General features: G+C 33.7%; 1 protein-coding gene across 1 annotated transcript in view; it reads left to right on the forward strand.

Annotated features, from left to right (window-relative positions):
• Positions 1-1,517: 1,517 nt before the first annotated feature.
• Positions 1,518-21,173, forward strand: part of LOC117108045 (cysteine dioxygenase type 1-like) — a 31,378-nt gene continuing 11,722 nt past the window's right edge. Inside the window, exons 1-3 of the mRNA XM_033249892.1 lie at positions 1,518-1,904; positions 6,011-6,088; positions 9,326-9,486. Coding sequence (XP_033105783.1) covers positions 1,720-1,904; positions 6,011-6,088; positions 9,326-9,486 — 424 coding nt within the window. The 5' untranslated portion in view covers positions 1,518-1,719. The remainder of the gene's footprint in view (positions 1,905-6,010; positions 6,089-9,325; positions 9,487-21,173) is intronic.

Below are 21,173 nucleotides of genomic sequence, written 5' to 3' on the forward strand. Positions count from 1 at the left end.
CCCTATGGTCTCTGAGCTGTATGTGCTTTGTGAATTTCATTAGGCAGGGGTGGCGCCCTAACCCTAACCCCTCCCCCCGGGGGAGAGCTCCCCCTCCCCCACCACCGTCGGCGAGAAAAACAAATTGTATGTATTTTCTATATATTAGTAGACTCTAAAATCGATTACATAAGCCTTTGAAACCCCTAAATTGTCAAAATTTTCGGGGGCTTCCCCCCCCCCCACACTTTTCAAGGTCCAAAAGGCAGTGAAGAATGTAGCCTACATCAATATAAATCTTATTTTCCAGTACAGTATATAGTACATATATTCGGTGGCGGATGAGAATTTATTATGGTCGACTGTCTGTGCTGTGCCCAACTCATTCGGTATGCCGTGAAATAATTATACAGTATTTCTATCTACAACATTCTACGGTCCGAATAAGAGTTTTTTCGACAATTCGCACGGTACCGTGCGAATAAGCTCTTATGAGTCTTATTCGCATGGTAGACCTAGCCAATCAGCATTTAAGGTTTCATGACGTAACGGCTGTTATACCGTGCGAATAAGTTCTTATTCCTAATACGCACGGTACCGTGCGAATAACCTCTTCCTAAATATATTAGGCCTATGTTCACCCGAAACATTTAAGAAAATGGGTCCACATTATTTGAATTTACGCGTAAAGTAGGTCCACCCTGATATTGTCCCGCTGCTTGAAAATCCTGGCTACGGCATGCGATACCGAGGCTTCATAAATCGATTTTATCGGATCACCTTCATGATTGTCGTACACAGAGATTTCGAGTGTATTCAAGGAGCGGACTTTACACTAGTTAACGCAGAATGTACAGATGGTACGGTACGGTACGGTACAAATAAGTTCTACTGTATTTGATCGTTATTTACTCTTTTTCGGGCAATTATCTATGTACTACTACTATACTATGTATTGTTTATTACAGCATTTATCCGGGTGCTCATAAAGAACACAGTGCGCTAACAATGTAGGTGTGCAATAATAAATAAATTTATTTATATTCGGCCTCATATTGAAAAAATGTAAACTTTTCACAAATTCGGCCAAACATAATTTGCCGTGACTTTTCATACGCTACGGGCAAGTGGTGAATCTGGCCGTCAAAACGGTAAATGGCAAACCTGTCACCAACTATTCTCAAACAAAGACGAGAACCAGATGGTAGACTTGCCGAGCACAAATTTATTAAAATATGATAAAATAAAACGACTACTTCAATAGCACCTGCTATCTTTATCAAAATATTATTTTGTTAATTTTTTTTTAAACTTGTCTTCCGAAAGGGAACTTTATGATCGTACATCTTGTACACCGGTCTTCTCATACGGATAGCATGAGCTGTCGAAAAACGAATGGTGAATTAATGGTTTGCTGTCGCCAACGTTGGACTAACCATTCCTCCTCCCGACCATGGACTTGCTAGATAAACTGTTATACGTACGAAACAAACAACGTCACTTGACGTCACACTGACCTGCCTCCATCCATCCTTCCATTCATAAAAACATACGCAGTGTTGGTTCAACGTAGCACATTTTGTATATTATTATATGGTGGTAAAAAGAGGAAATATCGTGTTTCTATTTATCATCATTTAATGTAGAGTTTTTTTTCTCTCATATAATATCGAAGTGCTACGTGTGTTTTCCAGTGTTGTCTTGGCTTTCTGAGAATAAACAGTTCATGTAAGTTTCAAAATGACTTCTTCAGTATGTCAGCAGGGTAGAAAATCATGTCCAAGTACGCTGAACGAACTAGTGGCAACTTTAATAGAGATATTTTCATCAGAAAGAGTAAATATCGAAGAAGTTCAGACAGTGATGGAGAACTACAGGAGTAATGAGTTGGATTGGAAGAGATACGCACACTTCGACCCGCATAGGTAGGCATAGACTAGGCTTGCCCTAGGTTTAGTTTTGATGAAATTATACTAACATTATATTCAAATGTTTATTATTATATGTAATGTCGGCAATGAATTTAATTACACACACTACATGAGTGAGTAGGCGGTAGACCTACTACCTAGCCTGGCCAAGGCTGTACTATGGCATTATTGCTATTTTTTTTTTTTTTAACAGGTTTTTCTATGTAATTTTTCCACACTTTTCTTGCTTTCTGGATTTGGTAATGTTCAGTATTATATTATTATTTAATTCAATGTTCCGGGTCGTACATGTAACACAAATTTACGGTACTGCATGATCCGTTTAGCCGGGTCAGTTGTACGGCCTAATAGTGATAAGGGCACATAGAAAAAATATTAGAATCACTCTTTTCAATCTAATCAATTTTTCTATTTGCCCTAAAATATTGATATCTGTCAGGGAAATCGTGCTGCATCTAAATAAAAAATCATGCATTCCCTTCTTGAAGTGAATACCGTACTTGAGCGAATAAGCGCCCGGGCGCTTAAAATATTTTTTTGAGGGGCGCTTATTCAAACAGGGCGCTTATTCGAACGAGGTGCTTATCCAAACAGAGTAGAAATTGAGGGGGTGCTTATGGAAATAGATGAAAATTGAGGGGTTCTTATGAGAACTTATTAAATTCAAGAGGCAAATTTTGAATGGAAAATGATTAAAGGACAAGAGAAAAGGACATCAGGAAACCGCAAATTATGAATGGTGGTGCGGCGGAAAAAAGATAATCGTCCAGAGAGCATGGCTTGTCATGACAAGAATACTGTAGTACAGTACAGTATTACATAACAGCAGAATACTTGTTGGCCATCGGCCGATTGAGATCAGCAGGATGGCCTGATCATTGCAGGTTTTCTTGAAAACCCAGATGAGAATAGGTTAGGTGCAAATTGTCGGAAAAGCAGTAGGACTAGGCTATAGAAAAATGTAAGAAGATGAAAGTTGGAAATATACTGTCTGTCCAAGAAGCTCTCCTCTGTCCAAAATAAATATCCTCATTTTGATATTGAATAAAGGAGAATGTGATTCCACTCCACACCTCAAATCATGCCAACATCCACAGTCCAGGATTGATTGAATTGAATGAGGGGCGCTTATTCAAATGGGGCGCTTATTCGCGCGAGTACGGTACATGATCTTTATTTTGTTAATATCAGGATTTCGTAGTGGAATGATTATTTTTTCGTATGCATTGTTTTTATGTTTGTTGTTGATATCAGTATTTACATTTTATGTTGTTTATATAACCTGTTAGTGATGGTGTTCATCGCTATTAGTTTTTGAATTAATAAAATAAGAAAAAATATATTTAGGGGCAGGGCAATTTGAATTATAAAACAAATTTGGTGCATTCTCATACAAAAAATACTTGCCCTTCTAATAAATAATAGTAATGACAAATTTAATACCAAACGTCACAAAAAAACAGTAATAAAAATTGTTCTGTGCGCTGCAAAAAACATTGAGTATTAGTTATTAAATTTTCATTTTTAAACCCTTACATATTCCATATTACCATGCGCTTCCTCATTCACCCCTTCCTACCTACTCAAAAAGTTCTGTAAATTTCTATTGTTATATATTAAACAGAATTTGTATGTATTCACTATTTGATTTTGAATGGCATCTTAAATTGTCCGTAACATATATAATTTGATATTACAATATCACAATTGAAATATCGACTGATGTAGATTCATCTATCCAGGTTGACAATAATAAATATCAATTAAAACTTTATATCTCTGAAATATCATTTACATATTAATAAACAAGGTGAATTAAATGCCAAGTATTTTATAGTGGAAGTATTGTAAGACTATCATATGCAGGGATTACCATACAAACAATTAAGTTACCTAGAAAATTACAATACTGTTTATAATTTAGTATATAAGTAGCATTCACTGTGGCAAGCCTAAATCTGGCCAGTCACTACTTCGTACAATGAATCCAACTGCCTGCTAGACGACGTGACACCATCTGCTGATTGTTGGTGGCAGTCTGAATGGATCGTCATTAAAAACATTTTGTTGTGTGCGCGTCGTAGCATTGTGTTCTTCATAGAACCACGTTATTATTTAACTTTTTCCTGATAGATTTACATTTAATGCAAAGTGCTACAGCACGCACATTGCTATCCATATTAGTATATTAATTCCTGGCTTTGCTATCAGATAACACTATTATCAGTTTTAACAAGAGTATCATGCTTAAAGTGTGGGCCAAGTAATTGGACATGTCTTTGGTGGTGTTCGTCCTTAGGAACTTGAACATTTGTTTGTAAAGATAGATTATCAAATTTATTTGTGTATTTACTCAAGAGTTTACATATTAAATCAGGCGGATCCAGAATTTTTCAAACAGGGGTGGGGGGATGGGGTGGCACACAATTTTCAGAATATTTTCAGGATAGATAAGTGAACATTTGTTTGTAAAGATAGATTATCAAATTTATTTGTGTATTTACTCAAGAGTTTACATATTAAATCAGGCGGATCCAGAATTTTTCAAACAGGGATGGGGGGATGGGGTGGCACACAATTTTCAGAATAGATAAGTGAACATTTGTTTGTAAAGATAGATTATCAAATTTATTTGTGTATTTACTCAAGAGTTTACATATTAAATCAGGCGGATCCAGAATTTTTCAAACAGGGGTGGGGGGATGGGGTGGCACACAATTTTCAGAATAGATAAGTGAGTAGTGCTTATTTCAATACATTACAATCATTGATATGCATTGAAATTTTAAAATTTAGTGGCAAAACGGGGTGGGGCACGTTCCCCCATTTCCCCCTACTGGATCTGCGCCTGTAAATGGCAAATTTCTTTAAAGAATGAACCAAAATACAGTAGTTTGAAGTATCGTCTGTTATAATATCTAAGACAAGATTCTAACTGGCCAGTTCAAAGTTCTCCACATATACTTTATTTCCTCATCAATGAAGAAATATATAAATTCAATGTCATATCTAAGTATAGGATTTAAAATTACAAAAGAAGCCTGTCTCGGATGTCTACATTGTCTGAAAATACCTGTACCATAAGAATTCTGTTATTAGCGACAAGCTAAAGATCAATGCGATTGTAGAAGAAAAGTAAATTTAAGATTACCCTGGTCTTTATGAACAAAAATTTATGATGAACATTATATGCTGTGGAATTGTTTCGTTTGAAAACAGACTTATTGACGTATACTGTACCCCAGCTGTTGTGCACATTAACAGACTATCTAAATCCTAAAGAAGGGACTCATGAAATTTTGAATGGAGCTCAATAATTCAATCAATCCTGGACTGTGGATGTTGGCATGATTTGAGGTGTGCTTCATAAATGCCACTAGTTGGTAAATTACTGTATAAACTATAGGCTTATAACACTACGGTAATTGATGTTACAATAGATTATTAGGAAGACTTTATTTTCATTTTTTTGCAAAGAACAGGCATGGGCTATTTGAGGCATACTGTAGGTAGGAGAGATAAATTTGCAGTACCATCAGCTTATCATTGTATGGTAAGAAGGTATTAAGAAATGTAGACGTTTTTGGTAACTGACGTTACATTGGAAGATAAAATTTACTATTTAATTACAGTGATGCAATTTTCTTGATCTGAAAATAGGAGGTGCCTGATGTAGATGTATATCAACAGAGTATGTCCCAACTAATAATTCAATGCCATAAATTATTAAATCCAAGTGTATAAATTTCAAAAAGGTGAAGGTAATTTGTATGCAATATGCAGTATACTGTCTAAATTTGCATAAACTATGCAAATTTCTGCAGCCATTTTGAAAAACAAAATGGCCGTCTACTTTCAAGCATAATACATATTCAGAAACTCCAAATCATGTACAACTATGCAGTCATATATAATTTATTTTCCATAAATCATTTTGAATTTTTTATGCTCATGTCCTGTTTTACACGGAATTACCCACTTGGTGGTTAAGGTACTTCTTTTTTATTCCCAGAGACCTGGGTACAAATTCTTTTTTTTTTTTTATGATAAGTCTCATAAAACTATAAAGTCTCAAAAATCATTATTGTTTTCATATTCAGGTATACAAGAAACTTGGTGGACGAGGGGAATGGACGCTTTAATCTAATCGTGTTGTGTTGGGGTGAAGGAATGGGCAGGTATGTTTAAACAAATTTTTTAATTTTTTGTTAGGACTCTGCACCAGAAATACCCTTTCATTTTGTTTAGAGCACCACTTAAAAGTCGAATGTTTTCAGTTAAGCCTCAGTTTTTATTTTTTTCTTGAGGACTTTGGCCCTATGTTATTGGGGTATTGAAAAGGGAGGCTCTATATTTAACATAATACTCTGTATACTGACTGCAGGTCAATAGTATACAATATTACATAGCCTATGTAAATACGAGTACGTGATTGGTCGAAATGGCATCACGTAGTGTTTTTTTATCACTTAACCTGTGAACTCTGCGTATTTAATTAATTAGTTTAATTTATTTAAAATTCATTCCTATGTTATTATTCCAAAGTTTTCATATTTTACAAAGATTGCCTGTAAATTTTTTGGGGGCTGTACCAGTGTTTTTGAATTTTATTTTTGTTGTTTTTGCATACCGGACCAAATCAAAGCATATTAAATCAATCTTTATTGTCCCTTTGTAAACTTTCTGCTCCATTACCATTGCCTGAGGGTGCACCAAAGCTGGGAAATTCCATCATCTACACTAAATGTCTGGTTTTTACTGGGCGCAGGCATTTTATTTGGTCTGAATACAGGAGGCCCTCTACAGCAATACTCCTACATAACCCAAAAAATCCTATAGAAGGCAGCCTAGCTATAAAAAAATTATCATGAAATCTATACAGGGCGTACGTACGATGCCCCTCGCTATAAAGTATGGTCAAAGATGGCGTCGTCGCGACGCCATACGACTGGAAAGGGTTAAGCTACTGGTACTGTACAAACACTTCAGATTGTATTTAGCAAGGTTGGCCTAACAGACACTGAAATGTAAGGCGATTTTTTGGCAAATAGAAATGCTCAGTAAAAAGTTGAGATACCTGTTTGTCCTGCTGTACTGTACATTAATTAAACCTTCTACCAAATTTTAATATAAAATGTATTGTGTTCAAGTTCAACTTATTCATACTGTAGCACTAAGCATAATAATTATGAAAATAAGTTATTAATAACATTTACGGTAATAGGGAAAGCAAAACATAATACTCTGTATACTGACTGCAGGTCAATAGTATACAATATTACATAGCCTATGTAAATACGAGTACGTGATTGGTCGAAATGGCATCACGTGACTGGTGCTACGAGGATCGGAAACGTTATGTATTTCCCCTAGGGAAATATAACTTTGAAAAGTGACCGGTCGCTGACGTCACCGGATTACACCCGCATTGCGCCCGTAGTGAATGCTAGTCGAGCGCACGATCGATCGCTCATGAATTGTAAAGGTGTAAGCCTTAGCGCTTCGAAAATGCCATCTTCAAATAAGTTTAAATCTCTCGACGAAGACGAATTGGACAGAATTATTGATGAAAAGGATTCTCGGTGTACAAAATTTGTTGTGAATTCATCCGTTAATGTAGGCCTACTCAGTGAATATTGTAAGGCCAAGGAGTCATCAATTACTTGCATTGAAAATTTCACAGCACCGGAGCTCAACGCGTTTCTCCGGTCATTCTACTCTGAGGTAAGGAGAGCAAACGGTGAATTGTACGCTAAGCAATCAATGATAACGCTACGCTACAGACTACAGAAACATTTAAAAAAGTGAAGGTAATATGAAGTATTTTGGCTATGTAATATAACAGATAATGTGTAAAAGTTAAATAAAAGTTCTTGATATTTAAAGTAAAGTGTTCAAATAATTATTTGCATTTATTTTTGGCTGTTGTGTATTATATAACAGATGTTGTCTTTTCTATCGGTGTAATATAACATTTGATATCACCTTGTGAATTATATTTTTCTCTCAGGACTACATTTGCCCTCAGCGCTATGCACTTCGGGAAAATATAATCCATCGAAAAAATATAATTCCCTCTGGGATATCAAATGTTACATTACACCTCCAAGCAGGCAATATCTGTATATTTCAATATACTTAAAAATATACAGTTGACCAGCATTTGTTGTTTGGAGTTAAAAAAAAAAAAAAATTTTATGTACTGTAAAAATTGTATAATGGTATCCTCAACTTCCATTGCAGACCTACTTTTACTCTTCCATTGATTGACTTAAGTTCTTAATTTCTTATTATTGGCATTTATTGACTTCATATCATACTGCCCAAGGTGTAAGGCTTTTGTCACATGGTGAAGCACTATCTCTTTCGATTTTTCGAGCGGGATTATAAACTCTAAATCCATAATCCATTTGGAGAAGTGTACATTACCTGTATAATATAGTTCCTGGGAAAGAGAAGTAGTAGTATGTATTAATACCTAGAAGTAGTGTTTTTTGATCACTTAACCTGTGAACTCTGCGTATTTAATTAATTAGTTTAATTCATTTAAAATTCATTCCTATGTTATTATTCCAAAGTTTTCATATTCTACAAAGATTGCCTGTAAATTTTCTGGGGGATGTACCAGTGTTTTTGAATTTTATTTTTGTTGTTTTTGCATACCGGACCAAATCAAAGCATATTAAATCAAACCTCGCTATAAAGTATGGTCAAAGAGGGCGTCGTCGCAACGCCATACGACTGGAAAGGGTTAAGCTACTGGTACTGTACAAACACTTCAGATTGTATTTAGCAAGGTTGGCCTAACAGACACTCTGAAATGTAAGGCGATTTTTTGGCAAATAGAAATGCTCTGTAAAAAGTTGAGATACCTGTTTGTCCTGCTGTACTGTACATTAATTAAACCTTCTACCAAATTTTACTATAAAATGTATTGTGTTCAAGTTCAACTTATTCATACTGTAGCACTAAGCATAATAATGATGAAAATAAGTTATTAATAACATTTACGGTAATAGGGAAAGCAAAACCAAAAATCAAGCTTATGAGCAATACCATTACCAATATTTTTCATCTTATTTTTAAGGCAGTCAAGAGAGTAGAGGGGCATTGAAAGAACTTTATTTCATGGGATGATTTATTAAGTTTGTTCTTTTTTTATGAAGGCATTGTGACCAAGTTGTGCACAATGACAATAAATCAATCTTGTATCTTGTAATCAATTTTCTGTATTATTTTTTTACATACACTGTAGACCGATAATCAATTTAAGTAATTTTCGATTGTTTCTGGCTGGCAGTTAGTAACATATTGTTCTATTTAAATGGGCTATTCAACATTTTAATTATAATTTTTTTGTATTTTTTTCTGGTAGGCAGTACAGTATATCTAAACATGTGATTTTCTTCTGTCAGTTCCATTCACAGCCATTCAGATTCACACTGTTTTATGAAGATACTGGATGGCAGCCTCAGAGAATCATTATTCCAGTGGCCATCAGCTTCCGAGAAAAGGTCTCAAATGACATGTGTTGGCTCTACAGACTATTCCAGAGACCAGGTAGCTTATATCAATGGTAAGCGAAAACAAACCTTTGAGGGTGTGTGTTAGTTGGTATTGGAAATATTGCAAGAGCAAATATAGTGATCAAATCAGAGATCTAGTCAAAAGCCTGGTTTCTAGCGATGGCACTGTAGCTTTTGGGGGCTGTTGGTCAGTTAAAACGTGGGATGAAAAAAGTAATAAAGGGCACCCTTAGAGATACCACTGTCATAAAAAATGCAATATAATTTAGTAATCAGATTCATATATGCTTAATATTTATTTGTGAGAATGTTTTCTATTAGATTTCATGGTGGTGGTGGGAATCTGAATGGTGATGTATCATTCATCAGTTGAATCCTCTGGAATTGGTTAACCCTGTAGCAAAGCATGTCAGCGTAGGGCACGTTTGGACGAGTTTTTTGTGTAGTCTACATGGGATAAGACCAGAAACGGCAATTTTCAGTTTTAGCCTACATCTAGAGTTAAATTTTTAGCCATTGTTTATTTCCATGGAAGGATTTTTACACATGGCAGGATAAAAACAAATGTCAGCCTCACCATGATTGGGGTGGAGTTACAAAGTTTAATGGTATGGTACATCTGCAGTACCTATCTGGAAATGGCATTCTCACACTCATGATTTGAAAATAGGATTTTGGTATAATGAAATACACTGAATTCAAATATGTTAACCATTTAATTTTAACATTGTGTTTTGGTGTTGTGTTGCTGTAGTTTGGAGTAATTGAATTTAGTAGAAATTCACTGTTCATTTTACATTGTGTTTAGTTGTTGTTACCATATAACATGGGTACAGGGTAATACAATATAGCAGAAATTCTCCTTTAAGTTAACATTGTGTTGAGCAGTGTTGCTCCAGCTTGGCCTAATGGATAGCAACTGTCTGAATATGTATTATTTAATCTGCTCGGATGGATATGAAAATACCTACTATTGATTATGTCACAAACAGTGATAAAGACATACAGTCTCTTAAGGTAACATCAGTCCCTTGACACAACACATCTTCATCAACCAACTTATTCTGATATTTGAACTCCTCCTCTTAAAATCACTGTCAGTCAGTCATAAAATAGTACAATACAATGGTTTTACTCCCAGTTTTTTTTTTCAGTACTGCAAATAGATGTTACAGTATTATTTTATTAATTGAGTCTACACACTTTAAGAACCATTGCTATCTAAATTTGAACATTTAACATATACATCTTAACCGTCAATTTAAATTTTTTGTTAAGAACAAGGGCGTTCGGCCTGGGGGTGGGTAGGGACTGCTTGCGAAAAATTTGAATGTGGAACTAAATCCCAAAATTACGGAATTAAATCCATTTTCTAATGGAATCTTGATGGTCATTTTTAGTATTTTTACCCAGAGGAACGAATTAAATACTGGCGTGACTTGTGCGTCACACAAGAGCAAATCTCCATTCACACTAGTAAAACAAAATTGAGGTCATCATAAGTCAAACTACTGTACAAGGTTGGTTTTGAGTTGCACCAATATTTTGGCTTGTAGTAGAACCATTCAACTAGACACCACAAGAAGAAATCAGGTGCAGATCGCTCCTCAATTCGAGACCACATTTGGGACCTAAAAATTCGGGGTGGTCTTAGGTTTCGGTCACCATTCGGAGGGTTAGCTTTGTGTTAAAAGTTTGAAAATTGTCTTTTTGGTTCTTTGAAGAATTGGTCTTGAATTAGAGGGCTCTTGGAATTGGAGGGGTCTCTAATTGGAGGGTGCACTGTACTTGATGTACTCTGTTAGAAACATGGATAGTGATAGGCATGAGTTACTTTTGAAAGGAGTCGAGATGCCTGATACCAATTCTTTGGTCAATTATATTCAATACATAATTATCTAATTACTCAAAGTTACTAAATACACTTCAACCCAGTATCATAGGCTTAGCCAGCGAGCTGTCTGGCCGTCTTTTGGACGGTCAACCATTATTTAGGATGGCCACTTTTACTGTGACAGCTTGGACGGCTTGGCCTAATCAGCTCTGCCTGGCCTAATCAGCTCTGCCTAGCCTATTGGGCCTGGTCTACCTTTAGCAAATTCTTTATATTCTTCAAATCTATTGAATATTACATTAAACTAAAGCTTAATAATACTTACGTTTGATAAAAACAACCTTTATTGATTGAATGTACATTGTTTTCATTCCCAAAAATGTAAGGCTTAACCATTGCCTACCTGGTGAAAAGTTTACTTACAACACGCGTCATGTTAGAAACATTTATACCCCACTGAAAAATGGACAGTTCAGAGTCACCCACAACTCATGCACGTGGCTCTGCAAATACAATACTTGAGATTCGGTTCTCGACATAATATTGTTGGTGTTCATAACTCTGGTTATAATTAATTCATGAAATACCATAAAAAAGATTTGTTGTCAACGTCAAGTTAAATTTTATTTAGTCAACAAAATACAGTAGGTCTAGGCCTATCTCTGGATTCGGAGGACCTAGAGTAAAATTTACACTGGACTAAGGCGAGAGATGAAAATGCATCTGCATAGCTTAGAAACATTATGTGAGTAACGTAGGATGCGCAATCTATGGCTATAACTGAAATATCTTTGTGATAGCTATTCAACACTATTCCTTTGAAGACAAAATTCCAACATTTAAACACCTTTAAATGCTTCTAAAGATCATAATTTTCTATGTGGCTCGGGGGCCACTTCCACTGGCTTCCATTTTGGATAGCCTACTTCGTTTTTCTGGCTAGACCCCTGCCCGGTATCAAACTTGTCCATCCATTCACATTAAACAAAAATATTTAAATTAAATATCCACTTATACTATTGCATCACCAAACAGACATGGCTTCATAATCTCCATAATAACAGTATACACCTACGTATTGTTTGGTATGTGACAAATTATATTGATCTGCCGCTAGTTATATTTTTAATATGGTGAGCATGGTTTAGTTAAATGAAAAAGTATTAAACTTCATTCTCACACATTTAATACTAGGATGTTTTATTTTCTTATTGGAATGTGTAACACATACCGGAGAATAAGAGATTTAATATAATCATAGTTATGTTCAGAGTAGCACTCAATCATTAGGGGTGTATGCTGGTTTTGATCTGGGGTGTGTGAAACGGCCTTAGGGGTGCAAAATTGAGACTGGGATTTCCAGTGAAAACATAATATTTAGTATTTTGGTATTTTAACCCCCTCTCCCTCTCAGCCTACACCCATGATAATGGTGCGAGAATATTCAGTTTCTACACTTGCTAGGTTTTTAACTATGGCTGTATCATGGAGGAAATTCTTCGTTGTTGAATGAACTGAATTGACCTAACTCAAAATGGGAAATCATCCAACTTAATCTTGCATCATCATTAGTCTATGATTGGTTACATTTTGGCCAGAGGCTACAGTGAGACATAGAATGGTAAATCCTAAGGCACACCTTATGTTCAACTCAAGGTCAATCAGGCTACTATATTGAGCTGTTGAGAGTGGTTTCATGTTATACACAGAGTCAACCATGGTTGGTTCAGACTACTAGTTTCTCAACTGAACTTCAGTCAGTCGCTCAACTTTCTAGTCTAACCGTAGCACATTTCCAATAGGACCTCATTAATTAAAAAACAACAATATTTTACCGTATAAAACATCTGTCGACTATAATGATGTTAGCATTCCTAAGTTATAATTCATATTATTAAGCCTTTAATTTTTCTGTGTTAATAGTCACATGGTGTTTATCTAAACATTATGAATATGCAAAGGTCACACCAATGTTTAATTCTTAGGATAGGTATACAGTACAGTATATTCAGAAATTTAAAACTAATTTACTGATTACCACAATTCTGCAAGTTAAAAAAAAATATTGTATCAACCTTCATATAAAAATTCAAAATAAAATCGTACTCTATGTAAAATATTATATTTTCTATGTATTTAATTATGTATTTAAATCAAATTTAATTATGTATTTAAACATAGCATAAATTCATTTAAATATTGTAAAGGCAAGGGAGGTAATGGTTTTCACTTAATAAATGTTTTGTTTGTGATATGCTGAAAAAAAAAAACCAAAAAAAAACAAAAAACTTTTTTTCAATTGCTCTGTCCATACTATCAAATTTTCTTTGACAAAAAACTGTTATGCCCATTATAGTCATGTTGTGCCCATATATGGTCATGATTTGATGCTATCATCACCATATTTAGGCATGTCAGGGCCTTAAAATGGTAAAATATTTTCCTATCCAATTAAGATTCATAATTTCAGTTTTGATATTTTTATAGATCCTCAAATATTCTAGTAATCAATTTTTTAGACATAAATCAGTGAAATATTAAGTTGTTTTTTTTTGTTTAAATTATATAAAATAAAAGTTATTATATCTTAAAGAAATTTAAATTTAATTTTTTTTAATGGAATTTGGAGAATTGCTCTTTACTAGATTAGTAATTATTTGTGTAATAGAAAACAATTTATTTTAATGATATGAAGTCAATTGTTCATGATGTGATAGTTGGCGTCCCACAAGGTTCAATTCGGAGACCCAGTTTATTTTTTTATACAAAAATATTGAAATTTAAATTTGTCTGCTGATGATTGACATGTATATGTTCACATGCTGATATTTAAGTACTATATAGACCAATGTGAAAAAGAGATCCAAACTTCATCAAGGTTTCAGTCAGTAAGTTAGCACTGAATTTTGGAAACACATTTTATGTTGTTCACAAATTTTCACAATTCCTCTTTGATACAAGCTACTAGTGTAAAAATAATGAATGTTTATGAGTGCAATGAATGTTTATGATTACATTCACAAACTCTACTTGGAAAAACATTGTAATGCTGTGCACATGTGTTTTAAGAAAGCTCATATGAATGGCTTAACTCTCTTACCCTAACCCAACTTGGGACCCCTGTTTAGATGTTGCTATTTATACTTTTGGATACATGGAAAAACTACTGTGGAATGCCCCCATATTGTTCATTATTCTATTTATTGTGTTGAATTATGAGGAAATACAGAACTATTTGCATTAATTACATTTGCAGAAGCGCCATGAGCCTCATATCTGGCGAATACCGGCACTATGTAAATGTTCTATTCTATTCTATTTTTTTCTATTCTATTCTATTCTAATCTATTCAATTACCTCCTTTAAAGAGAGAGAAAAAAAAAACAGTCTCAGATCATACAGTTCCAAGCATAAACTTCTTTATTTGCTGGTATACCTTTAGAAATGTTGCCTAGTTGCACTAATTTTAACAATATTGTACTAGACAAAGGTGTTATTTAATGTTTAAAACACTAATTAATATTTTACCCATGGCTGCACAAAAACCTGAGTCCTCGCAGAAGTCTGGTTGCACCAGAGTGTTTTTTTTTAATGTACAAAACACCAATTATTCCAAAAATCCAAGTTAAGCTCTGGCACTTCCTCTGACACAAAGACTTGAAAAATTGCACTTGCTTTAGTGATTTTAAGAGCTCTGGAAACTGTAGACAAAAAATTGTTTCTTAATATTGTTTTATAAAAAAAAGCAATTACATATTAATGTCTCTTTCATTCAGCTAAATTTATATATACAGTATTTTTCTAATGTAAAGCTATAATATATATCTGCCCATATGTATTTATTTTGATTAATTTGTATTGGAGAAATATTACCAAAACGTGTTTCTTCTTTTTTGGTACTGTGCCATAATTACATCTTTCATTAATTAGAACCTTTAATTTTCTATTTTACCTACTTTTTTGGTCCAATTTACTTAAATGAATACGGTAATAGACACAGAGTTTGTATTATGCCAGCCATTGTTATTGACCATGTGTGTAAAAAGTGGATGTTTACAGTACTGTATGTAAATAAACTACTGTAAGCACACAAAAATAGAGCAGGCTCTCAATAGAGAGCATACTTCTACCACACCTTTTGATTTTTGTTAAAGGTTAAAGGTTATTCATAAAGGTTGTTTATTTACCTTCATTTTGAATTTCACGCCAAAATTTAATCACCATTTCTTTGGCCACATATCATTCCACTAATTTTATGATGATCCATTCTTTGATTTTTGCATAATCTAATCATGATTTTAAAAAACATTTAAATATTCATCCTTGATTTACTGAATTATGCAAATCAGATTTTAATGTTGGTACGTTGCATCTGCTGCATGATGAACCTATAAATGTTGATTTCATGATAATTGGAAATAACCATTTGGTGCTAATGGCTGTTTGTTGTGATGTAACATTACTGCCGAACAATAATTGCGGGTCTCACAGCAGCTTTCAATGTTGCGATTAAACCAATCTACAAAAGCTTGTTTCCAGTCCCACTAATGACATGATCAAGACAGTGATGACAAAACATTCTACTCTTTGCTGGTTAAAAAAAACTAATTTAGGCATAATCTTTTATTAAAATTTATTTTTTGAGTACTATTTGGTCTTTTTACAAGTACTGTATTGGTGACACAAACTAAATAATTAAAAAAAGCCTTAAATATCTAGGCTTTTTGTGTGGGATGGCTACATAATGCTGACATCTGCCGTAATACTCTCAGATACTATATTTTAATGTGGTATTTTGACATTTTTTTTCATGGTGTATACAATAACAAAATATTTTTAAAAATAAAATCAGATGACATAATCATGGAAAAAACGATAAAATCGTTGCTACTACTACGATTTTAATGTTTTTCCATGATTATGACGTCATCTGATTTGATTTGTCAAAATATGTTGCTATCGCATATCTGATAAATCATTATCAAATTGTTCTAGTGTAAAAACTTCTCTTATTTCTTTTATTTTCTATATGAACAATTGCTTTTTAGCTTTTTTATCGTTATCGTTGAAGTATAAACAGGCCTTTAGTATATTCATGGTCATAAAACGTTGGTACAGTAAAACCCTGGGTATTCCTACAAGACAGAGAGCAGGAAGATATTATATAGGTTGGTCAGTGAGATAACATAAACAATAAAAATAGAAGAAAGAAATTTAAAAAAAATTATCTAACTTTCATAAGAAATGTATTAAAAGATAATTAATAATTATTAGTATTACTGTACTACCTGTTCATTCCAAAGAATGTGGACAACTTCATTTCATTTATTAAAAGGCACAAAAACAACAAGCAAAAACAAAACGATGGTCAGGGACGGCTAAAGCAAATACATTACTAAAAATTATCTCAAAATGGTCAGCTGCCCCTAAAACATGAGAAAAAGTTAACATGAATATACAATAGTTGAAATATTCTATTAAAATGAGAAATAAAAGAAAGAAAAAAAAAAAAAAAAATTAAGAAAGATGTTGTTTGCTAGTTTGTCATCCATGACTGCATGCCTGAAAAAAAAAATAAATCAGATGGTATTCAAGATGATGACATAATGATTATTTTAGCACAGTCATTTGGTTCTCAATGATTGCCTTCTTTCACCCGGATTTCAAACTAAGTTCAAATAGAAAGATAATCCATTAAACGGATATGTCACAAAACTACAGTATATTGTAAGGTTGTAATACCAGGATACAGTATACAAGGACATAATGTTGAATAATTGTGGTTTTGTTCAGAATTTAATAAAGCATTATCTTAATTCTAAGAAACTAATTGTTGTATAAAAAATAAAGTAATGTTTATGGAAAGTTTTTATGGATCTCGGCCAGATTGTCGAAACCTAGTTTGCCGAATGTCAACCTAAACCCAGTTTGGCGAATGCCAGTTTTCTGAATGCCAGTTTGCTGACTCAAAAACCATGAATCCCAGTTTGCCGAAACACATTTTGCCTAAATTAAATTAAAAGCAGTAAAGCTTTAACAACAGCATAATGTCCATGTTGAAACACTCTCTAATCCCAGGGTCCTGGGTTCAATTCCTGCCAGTTGCAGGATTTTTCCTCACGACATAAACAACTCCAATCCCTAAATCTCATATTGAGATTTAGTTTGTGTAAAGTATCGTGTGTGTATGTTTGTCTTGTGTAAGGGATTGTCACCTACAAGTAGGACAGTGATATATATTCGCTATTAGCAATCCTTGGCACATGTGTTGTGTGCCTAAAGAAAGAATAATAATGATAATAATGTATTCGACATGATATCGTTTTTATAGTGTCTGAATTGATTCTAGTAACTGGTATTTGAAATTAGTACAATACTGTACAGTACTGTAGGTGAGCTAAAAAACACAGCTTGATTGTTTAGGTTAGTGATTGTTTTGGGGACAGTGAGGATTGGGAACAGGAGTATAATTTTCAGTGGAAAACAATAGTTAGTGTGCATAAACATTCTGTAATGTAGTCATCAATGGTTGTTGAAAATACTGTTATTTTGTTTTTTTTATTTTTATAAATCAGTAAATTTGCATTTGATTTCTGCATTGTTCTAATGTCCCTGTGCTGTTTACAGGCCTACTTGGATGCTATTGACACACACTTTATTATTGCCATGAGGTCGTATCTATAGAGATAGAACCTCTTCTTTATATAAGCTATTTTTTCGCGCCTCACATTTAGGCTGTAACGATCAAGAGGAAATGGTCATTAAGAAACTGTAGGTAGAAGAAATGAGAATTCTGAACTAAGCAATGCGCATGCGCAGTTACCAAATAACGTCTGTGAATAACGTCTATAAAAACACAGTGAGCATGCGCTTGGAAATGCTAGACAGACAGTGAGCATGTGCATTGAGAAGTGACGTTATTGATCCATATCGAGCATGCGCAGTTACCAAAAAGACGTCTCTGGAACCAAATAGCGGCTGTGAAGATGTCTTAGGAACCAAATAGCGGCGAAGAAGAGGGTATGATTACCAAAATATCTTATAAACCAAACAGTGACTGCGAAGAGGGTATGAAATAGGAACTGGAAAACTATATGTTATGGACGGAAAATAATGAGAACTCGAGCGGGTCGAAAGCATCTATTTTGGCTATCTTTACAGCCAGTTCATTAGTGTTCGTCAGGGGGAATTGTAATTAAATTATCGCCAAAAAAGTGCATTAGGATCTATTGTCGTACCTATGTACATAGACCTATGCATTGACAATCCCATAAAAAATAACCACAGAAACTGACGACACAACCTAGGGCCTACTGCCAACCAAGTATTAGAGACGGGGTATTCCACATTTAATTTTTTTTTTTTTTTAAATTTATTCCTTTCTCTCATAATACATACACAACATTGAACAGAAAAAATGACAATGAAAAAGCCTTAATAAAAAATAGACAATACAATATAATACAAGGCAATTCCACATTTTATGTCGAAAAATACAGTGCATTACGCTGAAGAGGGTTAGGATTAGGCTAACTATTATCGAGATATCGTACAGTATCCTTGTTTTATCGACGTGACCCATAAAGAATAGCCACACACACAGTAGTAGAAAGGCCTAGCTAAGCTAGTGGGGGAGGGGAATGAATACAAATAAATAGAATAATATTATTAAAATTAATATTATTATTATTAATTTTAATATTAATAACAGTAATGGTAAAAATGCGGTTTGACTCAGTGGTTTTCATTCTAGTTGTTGAACTTGTAGTCAGGAGGAGTACAAACAAATACAAACAGTAACAGACCTCAAGGATGGCAAAACGAACAAGGGAAAACAACGTAAAAGATTAAGAGATGAGATCGATATTAATTGGGGAAGAATATAAGATAAGAATAATTGTAAAAATGCGGTTTGGCTCAGCAGTTTTCAATCTGGTTGTTGAACTTGTAGTCAGGAGGAGTACAAACAAATACAAACAGTAACTGACCCCCATGGATGGCAAAACGAACAAGGGAAAACAACGTAAAAGATTTATAGATGAGATTGATATTTATTGGGGAAGAGTGAAATGGTTCTTGCATAATACATACATAACATTCAACAGAAAAAACGACAATGAAGAAGCCTTAATAAAAAATAGACATTACAATATAATACAAGACAATTCCACATTTTATGTCGAAAAATACAGTGCATTACGCTGAAGAGGGTTAGGATTAGGCTAACTATTGTTATTGACCTTGTTTTTTGCTTTTAATGACTATTTTTGCATTTATTCTGTTATTTATTTATTTTCTCTTTTTTTATTTCTTGCTTGCTTTTTGCTTGATGTTGTGATGTGTTGTCTATTATATTTTATCTTACATTTTAATGATGTTTTTTTGGTTTTTTTTATACTGGATGGGAGTGGTTCTCAAACAATTGTTATAGTAATTAAGTTTACTTTAGAGACCAGGCCCTCCCATCCAGATTATTCTATTGTGTAATAAAAGAATAAGAATAAGAATAAGAACTATTATCGAGATATCGTACAGTATCCTTGTTTTATCGACGTGACCCATAAAGAATAGCCACACACACAGTAGTAGAAAGGCCTAGCTAAGATAGTGGGGGAGGGGAATGAATACAAATAAATAAAATAATATTATTAAAATTAATATTATTATTATTAATTTTAATATTAATAACAGTAATGGTAAAAATGCGGTTTGACTCAGTGGTTTTCATTCTAGTTGTTGAACTTGTAGTCAGGAGGAGTACAAACAAATACAAACAGTAACAGACCCCATTGATGGCAAAACGAACAAGGGAAAACAACGTAAAAGATTTAGAGATGAGATTGATATATATTGGGGAAGAGTGAAATGGTTCTTGCATAATACATACATAACATTGAACAGAAAAAATGACAATGAAAAAGCCTTAATAAAAAATAGACATTACAATATAATACAAGGCAATTCCACATTTTATGTCGAAAAATACAGTGCATTACGCTGAAGAGGGTTAGGATTAGGCTAACTATTATCGAGATATCGTACAGTATCCTTGTTTTATCGACGTGACCCATAAAGAATAGCCACACACACAGTAGTAGAAAGGCCTAGCTAAGCTAGTGGGGGAGGGGAATGAATACAAATAAATAAAATAATATTATTAAAATTAATATTATTATTATTAATTTTAATATTAATAACAATAATGGTAAAAATGTGGTTTGACTCAGTGGTTTTCATTCTGGTTGTTGAACTTGTAGTCAGGAGGAGTACAAACAAATACAAACAGTAACAGACCTCATGGATGGCAAAACGAACAAGGGAAAACAACGTAAAAGATTAAGAGATGAGATCGATATTAATTGGGGAAGATTATAAGATAAGAATAATTGTAAAAATGCGGTTTGGCTCAGCAGTTTTCAATCTGGTTGTTGAACTTGTAGTCAGGAGGAGTACAAACAAATACAAACAGTAACTGACCCCATGGATGGCAAAACAAACAAGGGAAAACAACGTAAAAGATTTATAGATGAGATTGATATTTATTGGGGAAGAGTGAAATGGTTCTTGCATAATACATACATAACATTGAACAGAAAAAATGACAATGAAGAAGCCTAAATAAAAAATAGACATTACAATATAATACAAGACAATTCCACATTTTATGTCGAAAAATACAGTGCATTACGCTGAAGAGGGTTAGGATTAGGCTAACTATTATCGAGATATCGTACAGTATCCTTGTTTTATCGACGTGACCCATAAAGAATAGCCACACACACAGTAGTAGAAAGGCCTAGCTAAGCTAGTGGGGGAGGGGAATGAATACAAATAAATAGAATAATATTATTAAAATTAATATTATTATTATTAATTTTAATATTAATAACAGTAATGGTAAAA

The sequence above is a fragment of the Anneissia japonica genome, unplaced genomic scaffold (genome assembly GCF_011630105.1).
Source record: "Anneissia japonica isolate Jap-2015-1 unplaced genomic scaffold, ASM1163010v1 scaffold287960_len3192837_cov198, whole genome shotgun sequence".
Lineage (NCBI taxonomy): Eukaryota > Metazoa > Echinodermata > Crinoidea > Comatulida > Comatulidae > Anneissia > Anneissia japonica.